Source organism: Mastomys coucha, unplaced genomic scaffold (assembly GCF_008632895.1).
Source record: "Mastomys coucha isolate ucsf_1 unplaced genomic scaffold, UCSF_Mcou_1 pScaffold9, whole genome shotgun sequence".
Classification (NCBI taxonomy): Eukaryota; Metazoa; Chordata; class Mammalia; order Rodentia; family Muridae; genus Mastomys; species Mastomys coucha.
The window spans coordinates 59,794,172-59,814,064 of NW_022196915.1; the positions used below are offsets into that span (position 1 = coordinate 59,794,172).

The 19,893-nt window shown below is 43.3% G+C and overlaps 1 protein-coding gene across 1 annotated transcript in view; it reads right to left on the bottom strand.

Annotated features, from left to right (window-relative positions):
* Positions 1-9,893: 9,893 nt before the first annotated feature.
* Itm2b (integral membrane protein 2B) overlaps positions 9,894-19,893 on the bottom strand; it is a 25,553-nt gene continuing 15,553 nt past the window's right edge. Inside the window, exons 2-6 of the mRNA XM_031361161.1 lie at positions 15,711-15,839; positions 13,708-13,914; positions 13,152-13,262; positions 12,201-12,351; positions 9,894-10,806 (exon numbers count right to left, since the gene is read on the bottom strand). Coding sequence (XP_031217021.1) covers positions 10,721-10,806; positions 12,201-12,351; positions 13,152-13,262; positions 13,708-13,914; positions 15,711-15,839 — 684 coding nt within the window. The 3' untranslated portion in view covers positions 9,894-10,720. The remainder of the gene's footprint in view (positions 10,807-12,200; positions 12,352-13,151; positions 13,263-13,707; positions 13,915-15,710; positions 15,840-19,893) is intronic.

The following is a 19,893-nucleotide window of genomic DNA, read 5'->3' on the forward strand; positions in this document are numbered from 1 at the left end:
GATCAGAGGCTGGATGTGGTGGCACATGCCTACAAATCTCAAAACCAGAGAGGTAAAGGCAAGAAGATTTCTGTGAGTTCTGGGCTATCTCCCAAATCCCAGGATAGATGGAGTTATATATTAGACCTTGTGTCTAGTTAAGATTTTACTGCTGTGAACAGACACTATGACCAGGGCAAACTTATAAGGACAACATTTAATTGGGGCTGGCTTACGGGTTCAAAGATTCAGTCTACCATCAAGCAGGACTATGGCAGCATTCAGGCAGGCATGGCACAGGAAGAGCTGAGAGTTCAACATCTTGTTCCAAAGGCAAACAGGAGAAGACTGGCTCCCGTATGGTTAGGAGGAGGGTCTCATTGCCCACCCCAACAGTGACACACTTCCTCCAACAAGGACACATCTCCTAATAATGCCATTCCCTGGGCCAAGCATATTCAAACCATCACACCCTGTCTCAAAATAATAGTGGAAGAATAGAGAAAAAGTTTATCACATTAGTTTATCATGGAGGGTCTGAGGTAGGAAAGGTCTTGGTATGTTCACAAGAAAGTGAGGCAGCCGTGTGATGGGCAGTAGATGGTGCGGGAAAGGCTACAGGAGGTACCAGATTAAATATGGTCCTACCTTGCTACGCATACTCGTCTACTCCAGTCACATCCATAATATCGGGGATAAAATCCTGATAAAGGATAAGAGGCAATAAGACTTCAAAAGGAGATCTGTGCCTCCTGGATTTCAGACTAGTCGCTGGTATCCCCTAACTCAGACATGTTCCAGATCAGTCTTTCCAATCATCAACACGGCCTCATAATTAGGCATAAAGCTACCCCAAGTAATGATTTGTAAATGGTTAAGATTGGACATTGTCTCCTGGCCGACACAATGTTTCCAACTATCCTGGTTTAATGTTTTAAGTACTAGAGAGTAATTGAAAGGTTTCTCTCACTCGAAGACCCCTCTGCCTGCCTCCAGCAAGAACCAGAGAATTAGCATAAGAATACCTCAACAGGGAGGGGGCTCCACCCCTCTTCCTCCTGCTTCACACCTAGCTACCAGACCCTGCTGACCTTGGTGTGTGGGGGTCGTTTTGCCTACGTGACTTCAGTCTAGCACTAGGACTGGAAGAAGAAGGACTTGGACTCACATGCAGGACTAGCACTAGAACTTAGATGGGCTAGGACTCAGATTCATGTATCTCTCGCAGTCTCCCGGGCCCAGGCCACTTGGGCCCGGGGGGATGCAGCACCAGTTCAGAGGAGATAGCTGCTGCTTTTAGACCCAGTATGTTTCAGATAGCCTCAGAGGTACCTCAACTGTTGAGCTGCCAGATTTTTCATTTCTCTTTTGCAATGATTGTAAAAGCCTCATGCTGTTTGTCAAAGCCGAATCCCGTGCCCACCTGGCCAGAATCCCTAGTCCCGTGGAACAAGGGACCCCCGTAAGAAACCCCGGTCCGCGGCACTACCTCACATGCCATAAGGCCTTTGACCTTTATGTTCAACAAACATACGAGGATTTGATCAAAGGAGTGACATGGCATTGTTTCCATCTAGTTCACTAGTGGAATCCTGCACCGATCTTAGCAAGATGAATGATGGCATTGGCATTTTAGCAGAAGAGTAAGCCTTGGATATCTGCAGAGTGAAGGGAGAGTGCAGAGGACTTTCCGATGGGGCAGATGCGAGGCCTATGAATAATTATACAGATCAATGGAAAAGGGAGCTGAAGCAATCCCAGGAGAGCTAGTGGGGTAGGGAGTGGGGCTGGAATAAATTTGCCATGCCAAGCCAGATAAAGCCTATTAGACAAGCAAGATGAGACTTGAAGAGATCATAGCTTATGCTCTGTGGGAGAGGGGTAAAGGAGACAGTATCTCAACTGCAGCTACTTGAAGGCACACATTGTATAGATTTGATTAGGCCTTAACGCCAAGGTAATGGGGAACATATTTATAAGCTGGTCTTGGTGTTTATGACTGTGAACCCTACTACTACTTGGGAACTGCTATAGGCTCCTGTGTTATTTATAATATGTCAACCACTCCAAATAGTAAGGTTTACAATAAAGGTGGTTTCACAATGAAATTATTATAGATTTTAAAATTTTATTTAATTTTGGGAGTTTTGTTGTTGTTTTTTATTTTTGAGACTGAGTCTCATGATACAACTCTGGTTGGCCTGGGACTTACCATGTAGACCTCCCTGGCCTTGAACTCACAGAGATCCATCTGTCTCTGGCTCCTGGTCCTGGGATTAAAGGTGTATGCCATTATGCTTAACTCATAACAGACTTTTAAAAACAAACTGCTGGGCTGGTGAAATGGCTCAGCGGGTAAGAGCACCAACTGCTCTTCCAAAGGTCGTGAGTTCAAATCCCAGCAACCACATGGTAGCTCAAAACCATCTGTAATGAGATCTGACGCCCTCTTCTGGTGTGTCTGAAGACAGCTACATTGTACTTACATATAACAATAAATAAATCTTTAAAAAAAAAAAAAAGAAAAAAAACCTGTTTCCAAAGACTTATATGTGAACGTTCACAATAACTTTATTCATCCAAGGCTGTTCCAAATTGGAACAGCCATGACTCTACGATATAGTCATGACAAAGAAATCGTGGTACACACAAAGGCAGAATACTCAGCCCCTGAAAAGGCACCACTTCCCATGGCTGTCAAAACCATCTGGTGGAAAAAAAAGAGCACACGGTACATGTGCCTGTATGACTGCAGTCTAACAGAACTCAGCAACAGCCTGACATGCTCTGTGGCTATAAAAACCACAAAGTCACTGCAACAGAAGAGGGGATATGGAGTAGAAATGGGAACAAGGGAATTTTCTGGAATAATGAAAACGTTCTGACAGTTAACATGGATTATGACACTGTTGAAATTTTATTGAATACTTGGGATGTGCTTTTATTGCATACAAATTACATCAAAATACATCAAATATGTGAACCCTGATGAAAATGGTCTATGTTGAAATGCTAGGCTAAAAATAACTTGTCTAAATTAGGAACAAACTCAGTGTTGAGTTTCCCATCCAGCAAAGCAAAAGGGAAGGAAATAACCTAGCTACATAAACTGCTAATCTAGCACGTATCAGAGGAGAGAACTGTCAGCTCTGATAAGATTACAGTTACGAGTATTGGGGGGAGAAACAAGCACTTTTGTAAGTTGAAGGAACTTTTTTTTGGCTCGTGTTGTATCTATCAATTTTCAACACAATATGGGACTATCACACCATTGTTCAATGAAGGCCTTCCTTTGAGGAACCAAGACAGGGATTTAAAACAGGGCTTTTGGAGCACAGCTAGCTGCAGAGGGCATCTAGATCCATCCCTATGGCCTAGGAGTCTCAGATTTCCCAGGCTCCCTCCCCTCTCTGGAGGTCTCCGAGTTTGTGATAGGAGTTGAGAATTTGGTAATTAGGGGTTCAAGTTCTAATGTTCTCTGGAATTGATTAAAACTCGGTAACTGAGTTTTAGCTCCTGAACTTGCACTTTGCTAATTACACGTGTTAAGGACTGTTCTAAAAGCTTGCCCTATTTATACCCAAGTGGGAAACCATGCCTCCTTCTACTTACCTGGCTTAATGGATACCTTTCTCCCTGGCATTCGGGGAAAGCTCCTCTGGGTCTCTCTCAAGCTCTGCAGCAGACACATACAGAAGATTAAGATGTGGCCGACACTGGGCAGCGGGACTCCTCAGTGTTCAAGCTCTTGAAATCACTGGGCTTTGCAACATCAATATCCTTTTGACTGACTGTGGAAGACCATGACTCCACATCCCACCTTGGTGAACCACGGAGACATCACTGTCTGAAACATCTGCAGACAGGTATTCTTAGCAACCCACTGCTGCCAGAGAAAAACCTTAACAGGTCCCCAGTGAACATTTTAATTAGAACAAGACTTCAGTCGTTGTGCCATAAACCTGAGGGATGAACAAGAGAAATCCTTGCTAGCTGAGTTCACCCCACAAGACGGGGTTTGTTTGTTCATTTGACAAACACTGAATTGCTTCACAGCACAGCCATGATGGGCAATTTTGGCAGGGCAGAAGTCTGCTTTACATGATACCCTACTTTTAAGATTGTTTCCCACAGTCAGTGGGAAGGTTCCGTGGGTGAAGGTGCATGCGTGTTCCCAGGCCTGATAACCCGAGTTTGACCCCCAGAACCTACACTGTGGAAGGAGAGCACTCCGGAAAGTTGTCCTCTGACCGTAAAACACCTGTAAGTAATCTAAAATAAAAAAAAAAAAAATTTAATGCCAAAAAATAGCTTAGTTATAGCGACATCCCTGGCACACTACTCCACTGAGTAGGATAGTGCTTTATTTCTGCATTCGATGTTAAGGCCTACTGTGTGCCAAGTATCGGAAGCACTGTGGTCAGAAAGCTTTGCTTAGGGTCTAAGGAACACAGAAATAGGAGGTTAGAGGACAACCAGGGTGGTATCAGTGTATCTGGAGGGTGAAGACTTGACTGTCTATGTGTTTCATTTCCACAGCACAAGGATGGGGCAGGGAGAGAAAACTGTCTCAGCCTGGGCTAGCAGCTCAGATTACAATCAAGTCATAGAGATGAGGACATGGAAAACAGAAAATGGCAGAAAACACTAGTAGGGGCAGAATTTTAGGACTCAGGAGGTGGATTTTCCTACATGCAGAACAAACATCAACACTTAAGGGGCAACCTACATTTTCAGAAGTAGATTTAGGAAAATTACTTGGTGAGTGTACAGTGGGGGTTCAAGAAGGAATATTTCATTGAATAAATAAGAGTTATGTGCTAGACATTTTACTAAGATACTGGAAGCTAGGGTCCGGGAGTTGAGTGCATGTTACAGCATGTGCCTATCAGGTATGAGGGTCAGCACCAACAAAACAGAAAAAAAAGATACTGGCATCTTGGAGTTAATACATTAAAATGTTTACCATACTAAATGCCACAAAAGAAAAAAACATGTGGTGCTAATGACACTCAGAGACAGGATGTTTACCATTGGTCCACAAAGGAAGGAAGGTGAACAAACCTCCAGGCTTTTAGTACATGCTACCTCACCAGCATGGTTTTGTGTAGCAATTTCCTTTGAGATAGAACCATTGTTCTTGGGCAGAAGTTCCTTAAGAAGCGGGATGTTAACAAGGGACATGAAACATCAGGGTGCTCTAAGGGGACAGGAAACATTTCATCTTGCAGGGAAGCGCTTGAAACTCAAAAGTGAACAACTCACTGGTTTCAGGAAATCCCTGAAACTGATCATATTCACAAGGTTCCTCCCTCTCCAAACAGCTGCAAGCATTTAGGGCTGCTAGAAGTACTCCCAGACCAGCCACGCCACCTTAAAGGGATAAAGACCAGCTGAGCAGCCTGGAAGAGGCTCAGACTAACTAAGCCACCTGGAAAGGGCACTCTCTAACCTCTAAGGCACCTGTGAGCTATGCAGGGTTACAGGTTCCCAGAGTGGGCTTTGGTGACACAGCTGTCTTGCAGTCATTTCTGCTCCTGTTAAAAAAACCCCTCACCGATATTCTTGTAAGAAACCCTAGTAGAACTTACTGGTTTAACAAGTAGGGCTTTGGTGGTGTCTTTACTTTGGTCTGTTGTCAGTTTCCTATCTGCAGTGAGTAGACATCTGTTTCTATCTCCCCAGGAAGAATGCCACCCAACAGGAGGGGAACAGATGGGAAACGGCTTCAGGGGAGAAGAACATTTACCAAGAAACCATAAGGCACCTTGTAGCAGGGTGGGTGTTTGTGGCTAGAGTATGGGTTGGGACTGGACTGTGCTGGCTTTCACTATAGGAACCAGAGACTGAGACAGTACTTTAAACAAGGGCAGGTACAATGTTAGCAATGTTAAATTCATGCTTTGAAGATTACTTTGTCCAACAACAACAACAAAAAGGATTCTAACAACATGTGTGTTGAAGCGGATTGAGCCACAGCTGCAGAAGCTTGAGAAGTTCTTTGGAGACGGAGGATTCGGTTTGACTATCCGAGGATGAATTTTCAGGTTTGGCCTTTTTAAAGATTAGATTTATGTAGGTATGGCTATTTTGCCTGCATGGATGTCTGTGTAGCAAGTATATACAGCGCTCCAGACCAGATGAGGGTACTGGATGCCCTGGAGGTATGGTTCCCACAATGGTTCAGACCACTGTGACCCACTATGTGGGAGCTGGGACCTGACACAGGTCCTCTGCAGGAGCATAAGCATGCACGCCTGCTGAGGCAGCTCTCCAGCCCCTAGCTTGGCCTTCTTAAACAAGTTTCCAGTTTGATGGTAGGATGCCACTAAGTCATCTAAAAGTTCTATCATAAGTAAGCTGTTAGCAGCCTCGTTTGAGGACTGGGACATGACAGGGGAGTGAGATTGGTGAACACACTGTAGCATTCATCTTTAGTATTTCTGACCTTTTTTTTTTTTCTTAGTAAAAGTATATTTCCATGTAAAAGTTTGATAAATATAGAAACCCATGAAATCATGTACGTAATACAAGTAAACAAGCCAGGGACTGTCCAGCTTTGAGCCACTGTTCTGGATTTGTAGTTCTACTTGTAGGGACACACTGCCGTCCCTTCTGCTTACACTCAATCTGCCAACGAAAGCCAAGAGAATGTGAGTCACATCCCAGTGGACACACAAACAGCATCGGAAAATGTTTCCATTCATGGCTTCAAAGCTCAGAAGGTAGTTCAAAAGTCTTAAGGTGTGCTTACTGATGTTTTCAACATTACAAAAGCTTCAAGCGATCAGTAGGGAGCAGACATTGAACTGTGCCTTCCTCAAGTAAGCACAAACTCCAAAGACCAAGAGAGAAAAAAGGTGATAATATCTCTGAGTAATATAGAGACACACTGAGGTCCTTGTTTAGGAAACAAAGCCTCAAATACTTGAACACGCCATAATCAGAGCCCAACACAGAGTAACTTACAGATATCTGGGCTACAAGCTCTGTTCAGTGGAAGGAGTCTCAAAAATACTAAACCACTAAAGGTGCACCTACCAGAATCCTAAATTCAGCCAGCAATAGCTCTTAAGCATATTCAAAAGTAGAATCTGTACTGTTTCCTTCCAATAATCCATTTGATTTTTGGTTGCATTATTAGACTGTCTTTGAGTTTCTTTTAAGCTGTAAACTCCTACGGCTGGCATTTGAGATAAACACCAGATCACTGTGTGCTTTTCCCTTCATCCAATTTACTAAAATTGGTAGATTAAAAAAAGTCAGTCAGGAAATGCAATGAAAAAAAATCACACATTTAAAAGACAAATCCTCATTTACTTGCTCATCATAGTAGTGCTGGGGTTAAAAACCAGCTTGAACTGCCAACGATTATACAGTTGATACAAAACATTTTTAGTCAAGGTTTAACCAGTCACCTCTTGAACCAGAGTCTCTCATTCCTGTTACAGATGAACAATCAAAGTCCTAACCATCTGTTTTCTAGCTTCTGTGCTCTTTCTCATACAGAAGCAAGCAGGATATGCTACAAAGGGGGCAGGACTAGGCCCACCTTGAACCTTCGACGCACAGCCATTTAGGGTACCTCATGATTTGAACTGTATCATTCTGACCTGGCCACATCCAAAATTCATGTTGAAATACTAACCTCCAAGGTGTCATTGGCACCAGGGGAAGGGGCCTTTGTGTGGTCACATGGGTAGAACCCACATGATTGGAACCAATGTCCTTACAGCAGAGGGTCCAGAGAGAACATTGGTTGCTTCCTGTTGATGACTCTGATTTTGGTCCTCCGACCTGCACAGTTGTAAGAATCAAATATCTGTTGTTGATAAGCTGCTTACCAGTCTGTATCTCACTACAGCATCCCACCTGCAAAAAGACCTCGAGGCCCAGGAAGGACAGCAGTCCCCTTGCAAACTGGAAACCAGCAGCCTTTCACTCTCAAGCGTTTTTCAAGGCTCCACCCACAGAACCTGAGATCAAGTGACACCTGCCAGAACCACAGTTAGGAATTCTCAAATTCCCAGGAGGGAGACACCTGGCCAAGCATAGGTGAGAGCCACTTTTTCTTCTTCCCCTTCTTTCTTTAAAGATCTCAGCATGTAGTTGAAAATCACCTGGAACCCCATGGTGTTTGCATTGCCTTGAATTCAAGATCATCCTGCTTCAGTTTCCCAAGTGCAGAGATCACAGGCACACACCACCACTCCTGACTTGGGGCACTCTATTTGATGTAATAGAAATGGAAATGAAGTCAGGGACAACCTGCTAGTCCGGCCCGGCCCGAATCAATGGTTGTAAATGTTCTGTGCTATCAAGTATTTGACAGGACTGTGGGAAATTCTTAAACCATTCTAACGAACTCAGTGTGCTGACTGCAGGCAAACTCATGAGTCAGTGGGATGCTGGGCTTGTTGCCTCAGCTTGCCACCCTTGTGGTGCACTGCTATAAATGGATGAACAAACCAACAAGCCTCTTTCAACTACAAACCCTAAGGGATGCCCATAGACCCCCAAATGACAACCTGAAGGCAGTGTGTAAGGAGGATGGGGCTCGCTCTACCTCAGTGACCACCATTTGTCTAGCACCTTCAAGGTGCTTTGATTCACAGATCATAAAAAAAGGAATGATGAAGGTCTGTCCAGTAATTACCATAACTAACTGTAACTGGCTGACCACTCATTACTTACTTACTGGATTATAAAGATCCACAGATGCAACACTTTCTTTTTTTCTTTGAGTGGAGTATGTGTTGGCCCAATATGGGACTCAGTATCTGCTCTTGAATGTTCACAGGCCCCTGAAAAGCCTGGGAGGTAGGAAAACGTAGTTCTCAATTTAGTAAAACCTCTCTTCTAAAGTAAGTTCTCAATCCCTGACCATCCACTTAAGCTGCACTAAAGCTCTGGCAATACTACTGAAATAGAACCGAGAGGAAAGAGTCACAGAACCTCCTTCTCAACACTGACTGGTCTCCAAACCAAATCCTTTGTGGACTTTTGAAGTTTTAAAAAATTCCGACCTAAAGTCAGAACTGAAATGTTTTGTTTCAGGAATTTATAGCAAAATCACTCTTAGTGTTACTTCTTTTTTTTGTTTGTTTTTTTGTTTTTGTTTTTCAAGACAGGGTTTCTCTGTGTAGCCCTGGCTGTCCTGGAACTCATTCTGTAGACCAGGCTGTCCTCAAACTCAGAAATTAACCTGTGTTTGCCTCCCAAGTGCTGGGATTAAAGGTGTGTGCCACCACCTTTTTATTCATGTGTATGTTACATTGCATGCAGGTGCCAGTGGAGGCCAGAAGAGGGTGTTAGATGCTCAGAGCTGCGTTTACAAGCAGTTGCGAGCCACTAAAAGTGGGTGCTGGGAACTGAACTCGGGCCCTCCAGAACAGCAGTGAGCACTCTTGACTTCTACACCACTGCTCCAGCCCTACTCTCGGGTGTTTTACATGCAGTGGATTCTGAATTCTTTCAGTTAAGATTCAACCTCAGAGATAAAAGCAGGGTGTGGTGGCTACGCTAGTAATTTAACACCCAGAAAGCTGAGACAGGAGAATCATCCTGAGTTTTGAGACTGGCCTGATGGGGTGACTTCCAAGTCAGCCTCGCTTCCAGATTGAGACCCAGTTTCAGAAACTGAAATAACAGCAAAAATCCTGACCCTAACTTGCCAGGTTCTGTGGTCCGTGCCTGCACCCTGCCACTAGAGGCTGAGGCCTGGAGATTATTAGTCTCAACAGCACAGTGAGGTTGTGTCTGAAGAACAGAACAGAGCAGACTGAGAACCATCACTTAGATCCGCATCTCAGATTCAATAATAACCGTCCACTGAATGACCAGACCCACAAGCAGCATTGGTCAAGTTGGCCCTCCATGTCACTGGAACAGCACCCACAAGGAATCTGATTTAGTCATTAATGGCTTACTTTATTTTATTTTTAAAAAAAGCTGATTTTATAACTGTATGTAGAGAACTATACTTTATAAAATAGTTTCATTCTTTATGTATGTGGATTACCTTAAAATATGGAGAACCAAATTACTTCTTTGGTTTTATCTTATGGGAAGAACAACGCACAGTCTCATTACATGGCTTTGCGATATTTATATTCCATTGCACAGACATGGGCTATACAAATGAGTAACATGAGTTGCTTCTTAAATTCCAAACATTTGTCTAAAATCTTATTACAGCAGAGGCCTAGGATATTAAAACATCAAGGCTGAAATCCTCTAAAGTAGTTAAAGCAACACTGAAAATACTGTACATTTTAATTAAGTGAAGTATGAGAGGGTGACCTCAAACGCTAACAGACTAGGTAGCAGGGCTACTAGCATCTACAAGTAAGTCGCTGTGGTCCTTTTAACGTATGCGAATGACTAGTCTTTAGATAGTCTTTCCTCATGGAAGTGCAGAATTAACACAAAAGTCCAGATTAGTGATGTCAAGAAATTTAGATTCTTCCTCGAATGTAAGCTCTACAGAGAAGCGAATCTCATCTAGGAACCCGCACATTTCCTAATTCAAACATCAAAGACACCACACTTAGAAGAAAGAAAGGTTTTGATTTCTTTTTTAAGATAATGGTTTTAATTGAATTATTGAGATGAAGAGACAGTGAAGCCCTGGTTGCTACTTACATGAAAAGAAGATTTTAAAAAACAATCACTGCACAAAATACAAAGGGGCAGGGTATGCTGTGGCATTGAACTTCTCCCCACGTTCTTCCTTGACTTCTCAAGAACAAATTAAAGTTTGCACAACGAATTTGTTCTCAAAATGCCGAATGGTGAAGCAGTTACTGGCCTCACGCTTCTGAATACCTGTGTGGAGAGGAAAAGGGCTGGTTTTTGTCTTGTTTTTTAGTTGTCTAGTAACAAACACATCAATCCTTACAGTTACTCTTTAGACAGAAAGAAGTATGCCACTACTCTATATCCATCCCATAATCTTCAATTCGTTCTCCACTGGGCCTTTTCATATATCCTAGCAACTGGTAACAGTGCTCTACAAATGGCTTACAGATGTGCTGCCTAATCTTGTGTCACATTGACACACCAACTAGAGTCATCTGTGAGGAAGGAGCCTTAATTCAGAACATGCCTTTGTAAGATTCAGCTGTAGGGCCAACTTCTTAGTTAGTGATTGGTGTGGGAGGGCCCAGCCTATTGTGGGTGGTGCCATCCCTGGGCTGATGGTCCTGGGTTCCGTAAGAAAGCAGGTTGAGCAAGCCATGGGGACAGTAAGCAGCGCTCCTCCATGGGCCCTGCACCTGCTCCTGCCTCCAGGTTCCTGCTGTGTTTGCTTTCCTAGCCTGACTTCCTTTGTCTATGAACAGCAATGTGGAAGTATAAGCTGAGTAAACCCTTTCCTCTCCAACTTGTTTTGGTCATAGTGTTCTGTTGCAGCAACAGAAACCCTAAGACACAGATATGCAAGTTCAAAGGTTTGGGAAATACTCTAGTTCCATATGGTGGAGTCACATGCCCACATGTGCCTGCAGAACTGCACACCAGGAGAGACAAACTTCATTCTATCAAACTGGCTTTAGAAAATTTTGAGCCAAGACAGTAACTTAAATGTAAGTAATCAAGTGGTAGGTTTCATCAGCCTGAGGTGAGAACAATGTTATTACAAGTATTGGAAAAGGCCAGGAAAGCACTTCTGCTGGGTGACACAATCCCACAGAAGTCAGGCTGTGGCGTCACCGACGGCACCGGATGTTGTGTACCATCACACGCACTTTTGCTTTGTATTTGTAATGGGCACATGCTGCTACTCTTACTGTTCAGGGGAGACGGCAGAGGCAGAGCTGTCTAGGTCACGTCAGGGCTCTGGATTCCTCACCTACACGTCTTCCTAAGTCACCTGACTGTGACTAGCCTCAGCATGATCCACAAGGGGAATAGACCTATGAGAACTCAGATCTCTACGAATCCAAGTGTGAGGCCGAAGAGAGAGACCTCTCGGGAATGAGACCTCCTCTCCCCTGCGGCCAGGCCACAGTGAGGATAAAAAGTCAACTTGACTTTTCTACATGTAAACTGAGGGTGGGTATCTCAAGGCAATGGCATTTCATGCTGACTGATCATTTCTATCTGAAAAGGGTGGGTTTGGGACTGCAGTGATTCTAAACCTGGAAATACTAACCAAGCCTGACACGGGTTCCCTTTAATTTCTTACTCAAGTGTCATAGGAATTCTCTGACTCTCTTTACCTCTAATGGTTTCCCGGCGCTGCAGTTTGTAGGTCTCCTTGTCGTGACACAGTCGGTAAATGAAGAAGCCCAGGTTGTCCACGTTTTCGATGCGGTCGGTAATCACCATGTGCTCATGGATAAGGTAGGACTGAGGCAGGTAGGTCCCAGCCTGTGGGTGAAAGATGTGACATGGAACTTTCCCAATGTGCACTGAGTGAATTGAAAGGCAGACAAAATTCTTAGGTGACAGTTTTAAAACAGGGTTTACAGATATTGAACAGTCTGCTTTTATAAGTATAGTCTTGGTTTTTGAACTGGAATCTCACTTTATTGCTCAAGTTGGTCTTCAATTCCTGGACTCAGCCTCCCAGGAGTGACTACAGGCATGGGTCACCATGCCTAGCAATGCTACAATGGCTTTGTTACAATACAGCCATGCCCAACTTGGAGGCGTCAGAATTAAGTAGCTGGTTAATAGTTATTTTCTAGTGCTTTAGGAAAATTTAGATGTGATAAAAATTTTAACACTTAAAAACTTTCCATTTTATTTATCATTTACTATGTATGTATGTGCATGTATAGTGTCTTTGTGTGTATATGTGCATGTACAGTGTATATGTGTGTGCGCATGTGCATAGTATGTGTAAGTCTGAGCATGGATGTCAGAGGATAACTTTCTGGACTTGGGTCTCTCCTTCCACTGTGGGTCTTTTGGATTGAGCACACAATGTCAGGCTGGCACAGCAAGCACTTTTACTGCTGAGCCATCTCTTCAGTCCAATTTTGAATGTTGTTTAAAATGTTATTTATAAAATTTAAAGCATTACAAAGAAAAAGAAACAACACATGGGTTTCAGCACTTTTTTTGTAAATCCCTTGGCTATACTCCAGAAGGGTGAGCTCCAAGAAAGTGGACTTCTCGAGACACTGTACTGACATCGTTAATCAGAAATAGTAAAGTCTTGGTACCTTGATGTTAATAAGCAGCTCCAACAGGTTTCTGGGTGGCATAACGATAGAAGTGTTCAGAGGAATCACGTAGCACTTGTCCAGGTTAAGGTCCAGGTAAGCAGTGAGTTTCTGGAAAGAAGGACATGTCTCGGACAGGTCAGCAGGCCTGAGATGCACATGGGGTTTCTAAGAATTGGACCCACAAGGTGGCTAGCTTTAGAACTTATAAGTCACTTGAATTTCAATAAATCAAGGACTTGGTGGGATCAGCAGGCAAGTCACAGGCAGTGAGGCGTGAGAAGGCCGAGCTCACGGGGAGAGGAACCTATGTCTATTTTTGTTTATCTCATTTGAGACAGCACATACACTAGGCTGGCCTCAAACTTCCCATCCGATAGGCTTGACCTCCCCAGTGCTAGAATGAGACGCACGCTGGGAGTTTCCAACTCTCCCATCTCTTCTCTCTTAAGTGAAAACTAAACCTTAAACTGAAGAATTTAGCAACTACTAAAATTAAAACTGTAAAAATCCTAGAGAACCTGAGTTCTTTTCACAATCCTGTATGTTGGCTCACCTTGTTGAAGTCATGCACAATGTTGGCAGGATCGCTGTCCGCAAACTCTGGTACAGGCACGCTGATGAACTCAACTGCGTCCTCCTCAAAGATCTTGATGTTCTCTTCAATTGTCTGGTAGCGAGCAGCCGGGGCGTCTGCAGAATGCTCATTCAAGATGACATCATCTTTGATGTACTTTAGTCCACAATAGTACACATCATCTGGCTATAGAGGTGAAAACACTATATTTCAGCAATCCCACAGGAGACAGGTTTTTAAACATAAGCCTTACTTAAACTGCCACCCCTACCTAAATAGTATGTTGCTTACAAACTCGTCTTTCCAGATGACAAGTCAGACAGTTTAATTACAGAGCTAGCACATTCTTTATCAGGCTCTGAAATTGTCTTAAAAAAAAAAAATAGGCTTTTCAGAAGGAGAGAAGCAGCTGATTTCCTCTTTACTCTTTGTGGTAGATAAGAACAGAATGTGAAAGGCTATCTGGTGGTAAGAAAATCTGAAGAAGCATGTAGCCCTGCCCCTACCTGTAGGGAGGGTCTCACAGAACACACTCAGAAGCAAGCAGTGTTTTCCTTTCTTTTGAGATAGGGTTTCAATTAGTCCAGGCTGCCCTGTATCTTGCTATATATATAGCCAAGGATAACCTTAAACTTTAGATCCTTCTGCACCCAGCAGGTGAGAGTTACAATGCCCAGTTTATGTGGTACTGGGGGAGTATGCCCACTCACAGAAACAAGTAAATAAATGTATGTAATAAAATATTTTTAAAGCCTACGTACATAAAGACTAAAGGTATGTAACAAAACATTTTGATACCAAATGTTTTCTTTGGTAGTGGAATTGCAAATTATTATTATTTTATTTTATGCACATTGGTGTTCTGGCTGCACATATGACTGTGTGTCAGATCCCCCTGGAAATGGAATTGTAGACAGTTGTGAGCTGCCACACGGGTGCTGGGAACTGGACCCAAGTCCCTTGGAAGAACAGCACACTGTTCCTAACCGCTGAGCCATCTCTGCAGGCCACAAATTATTTTTTCTGTAGCTTATGCTTCTTATAAAACAAAACAAAACATTACATTTAAAAAGACACACACAGGAGTGGTAGCCGTATAAGCTTGGCACACGAGGCAAAGGCAGCGGGATCAAAGGTTTATGTCAGAACTTGTCTATATAAGTCTATTTTAAAATAACAAAACCCACTTTTACCCTATTAGTTCAGAAATGTTTATCAGTATGCCTTTATCTTGACAAAGACTAAGAGTGGGCATGTAATTCATAGATAAACTCTGGAAGAAGACTTCAAAATGAATTTTAAAATCTGGTTTTGAAGGATTTCTCCCTACTTAGAAACATTACAATATCTGAAGTAGTCATCAAAGTGGGTTTAGAGGGGATGGTACCATAAATCATAGTTAAGTGGAGTCAACGCCTTAGCACACTGAGTACACTATAAACACTAAGCTACAGGCCACTATCACCAAAAGAGACACTGTCATCTCTGCAAGTCACCCAACTCTTAGACACAGCAACAGCAAGGGCTGTCAGGCAGTGGCCTGAACTGCTGTCTAGGGATGGGTCTGTCAACACTGCAGCTTTCATATTCACACAAGTGGCAACTCATGATGTGCCTCTTTACTATTAGCTGTGTTAGGAAAATAAAAGTTCATTCTGAAAAACCATCCATGTCCAAACATTGTTATTTGGTTACAGACAGAGGCACATGCTTACAGCAAGGCGGGGGCCACATTCTAATTCACAGGAAAAGGGAAACAAAAATTCAGGCCAAAAAAATAGTAATAATTTCTGCAGAGCTGGCGAGACTGCTCAGTGGGAAAAGGTACTAGCTACTGAGCCTAACGATCTGAATTCAACCTCTAGGACCCACATGGTAACAGGAGAGAACCGGCTCCCCTAACTGTCTTCTGACCATGTCACCTCACCTATAAGTAATTAAGTAAGTGTACTAAAAAATCTGAAATATATTTTTCTACTTACCTGAAGTGCAAAATACTTGTACAGGTATGCTCCTCCAAGGATGACACCAGCAAGCATGAAGGCCAGGCCAAAACACATGCACCAGCACCACGCTCTTCTCTGTCCAACTGGAACCACATCATCCGGGTCCTACAATGGAAACACAACAGTCACTTAATAAGCAGAATAACAGATAAAGTTATTAATCAAGATAAAGACCAAAGGTATTAAGGCTCTGATCAAAACTAACCACGGAATGAGGAATGGGGGCGCCAAGACTTAACCCCCATGCGTCCTCATCCAGGGATAGACATTGGTCCCCAGAGAGACTTCTAGGTAGAAGTCTCCTCTCAGTATTCCATCTAACAATGTCTTGAGCACTAATACAAACCACAATTTTTATTTTCCATACACAACTTTTGGTGTTAACATTTGAAATTCAGAAAAGGTAACAACACAACCTTGTCCCATAGTTTTGTAAGGCTGTATTGCACATTCAGGGTGCTTCCAAATTGGATCACTTATAAAATGGTTAGCCTTTACAGGTAGTTTATCTATTTAATTCCAGGTATAAAACCATCCCTTAATAATCTATGGGGAAAACTACCACAACACTAACAAAAGATAGGACACTAAAATTGTTTGAACAAACAAACTAAAAGTCAGGACAAAGGTATGTCTCTATAATTAATTCTGTAACCCCACCCTACCTGAATCTCGGTTTGATAATGACTTTCATTTTATTTTTATTAACTAAAACTGAACCCCACTATGAACTGTGGACATTACAGGGCATAAGTCAGTGAGAAAGAAAAGCTAGATGAATGAGGAGGAAAACCATGTGAGACGGTACATCAGCCCAGGGAACAGCTATGGCTGAGGGATGAGTCACTTAGGAATGGCAACTACAGTTCTACATTTCATTTCTAAGATAAGAGATTGTATCTGGGTACTGATGGACAATGCCCAGTTCCAAGTATTGCAGCAAATGAGAACAATGTTAGACAGATGCACCCATTGTTTTTTTAGAGAGTTTCTCACACCACATAGCTCAGGCTGACCTCAAACTTGTAGCAATCCTCCTGCCTCTGCCTCCCACCTGCTATGATTGCTGGCATAAGCCATTACATTCACAGGGTTGGAAGCTTTAAAATATTCAATATAAGGTTCTGGCCAAATGATGTGGCAAGGGCTACATTTGAGGTAGATCAATGCGTCTATGAAAGCGTAGAACAGGAGCGAATGGGGAAGAATTCATCAGATTTCCTACCAGTGAGAAGTTCTAAGAATCCCACGTGTGGTAAGATTTTATAGACTTGAACAATAATGCACACAGGCCTGCTTGAACTTGCCTGACAAAAACAATCCAGGAGACTGAAAGTGTCCTAGCATAGCTACTCTCAGAATGGGGGCAAGGGTGGGGGTCGGAATGACAGATGCAAACAGTTGCTCTCAGCATTTGGTACCAGCTGCTCAGACAGCCAAGTGTGCACATACCGAGCCCTACCTGCTAGGCTCCCTCCTGTGAGTACATAAATCAGTGGCTGCAGACCATGGGTAGACACTGAGAAAGAATATGCAGCCTCACTGTTACATAGACAGTGAGTTCTTCGGCTTTCTGACTTTTGATTTATCATTTTAACCATGTAACAATGATTTTGAGAATAAATTACACATGTCTAATGTGTTTAAACAGTTGCCCTGGGCACCAGGAATACAGGCTCTGCCAGGAAAAGAGAGGCTGGATCTCTGTGGGAAATAAATATACAAAAAGAGCCACACAGGTTGTGCATACCTAGGATCATAGCACTTGGGGGTGAAGTGGGAGACTATGGCCAGTGACTGCCATGAGTTGGAGGTCAGCCTAGACTACACAGGAAGCTCTAGGCCAGCCTCATCTTTCATATAAAACCACAAAACAACATAAATGTAGGCTCTGACAGGAAAAATGCAGAGTAAGACAGGCTGGGTTAAGGGAGAGACTTCTCAGGGAGAGTACATGGCATGGATGGACATGGGACAAACACACACTGCCAGGCAGGAGACAGTGTTCTAGGAAATGATACAAAAGGTAAAGAACGAATAAAATCATGATGCAGAATATACCACATTGCCAGGGAGACATGGTGCAGCTGGGTGTTCAGTATGGTGGGAGGGATCCTAGGGAGAGAGAACTGGAGCAGCCCACAAAGGGCTTTGGTATGGAGTTGAATTCTTAAGTTATTTTAGAAAGCCATTTTCCAGGACAACAGAAGGGACTAATTTGTTAAAGAACTTAGCTTTGGAACACTTATTCAAAGGGCAGCCAGTTACTCTATACACCTGAAACATGGCTCAAGAATAAAGAAATAAACAAGAGTCTATTTCAGTATCTAAATTACAGGCCCGAGTCGACAAAGCACTGGGAGCCTCCGAAGAGCTGCCGGCTTCAAAGTCTGCTCTCTTTCCTCTTGATTGCTATTAGTCTCTTGCTTTCTTGCATTAGAAATTCATGTAGAGATCTTATCTCTTGCTCCTAGGCTAGACAGTTCCTGTTTATTCGTGTTCATTCTGCATTCCTAGAAACTCTAAACCACCCTTGGCCCTTAGTTAACACTCAGATACTTGATGACCAAATGAAGAAAGAGCTTGGCTGTTTAAGTTTTCATGATTCACAAAAGTTGTATCAGCAGCCAGAAAGATAATGGAGGGGGACAACGTAGTCATCTAGGATATATATCGAGCTGGCTATCTGGCAAAGGCAGGAGCTGCACTTAACGTGGCATCTGTCAAGGTCAGTTTCGTGGAACATGCTGGGCAAGGTCCTGTAAGAAAGCGAAGTGTGAATAAACCTTGCTTCTAACCGTCAGCAGTTTATGACCTAACACAGGTATGACAGACATGATGGCCCCATTACAAGCTGAGTCACAGAGCAAAGGATAAAGCACATTCATTCAAGATAAAGGTTGTTACTAAGCCCTGTGTGGTGGCTGAGGCAGAAGTGCCACAAATTCAAGGCCAACCTAGGCTAAGGTATGTGCCAGTTCAGCCAGAACTACAGTGTCAAAAACTAGAAATAATAATAGTGAAAGTGTTAGTTAGAGCATAGAACTCTAGAGCAAACCTTGAACCTGTTAGTGTACTACTACTCAGCTATTAAAAACAATGCATTTATGAAATTCTTAGGGAAATGGATAGATCTGGAGAGTTATCATCCTGAGTGAGGTAACCCAATCACAAAGGAACACACATGGTATGCACTCACTGATAAGTGGGTATTAGCCCAGAACCTCGGAATACCCAAGATACATTCCACAAACCACAAGAAACTCAAGAAGGAGGAAGACCAAAGTGTGGCTACTTCGATCCTTCTCAGAAGGGGGAACAAAATACCCATGGAAGGAGTTGCAGAGACAAACTATGGAGTAGAGACTGAAGGATGGACAATCCAGAGACTGCTCCACCTGGGAATCCTTCCCATACTCAATCACCAAACCCAGACACTATTGTGGATACCAGCAAGTGCTGGCTGACAGGAGCCTGATGTAGCTGTCTCCTGAGAGCCTCTGCCAGAGCCCGACTTACATAGATGTAGAGGCTCACAGCCATCCATTGGACTGAATTCAGGGTCCCCAATGAAAGAGCTAGAGAAAGGACCAAGGAGTTGAAGGGGTTTGCAGCCCCTTAGGAGGAACAACAATATGAACTAAGTAGTACCCTCAGAGCTCCCAGGGACTAAACCACCAACTAAAGAGTACACATGGTGGGACTAATGGCTTCAGCAGCATATGTAGCAGAGGATGGCCTACTCAGTCATCAATGGGAGGAGAGGCCCTTGGTCCTGTGAAGGCTCTATGCCCCAGTGTAGGGGAATGCCAGGGCCAGGAAGTGGGAGAGGGTGGGTTGGTGAACAGGGAGGGGGGAGGGAATAGGAGTTTTTTTCAGAGGGGAAAGCCGGAAAGGGGATATCATTTGAAATGTAAATAAAGAAAATATCTAATAAAAAAATAAATAAAAAAACAACAAAAAAAACCCCTCCCACCATAGCCTTTCCAGTCAGGTGGGCATAAGATGCTCATTAAAGTCGAGTCTGCTTCTACTGGATGTGGTACTTGACGTCCCAGCCAGTAAACAGCTTTCAATAGGCACAGAGTGAGAAAAAAAGAAAACTGGAGTGAGTTCCAGGACAGCCAGGGCTACACAGAGAAACCCTGTCTTGAAAAAC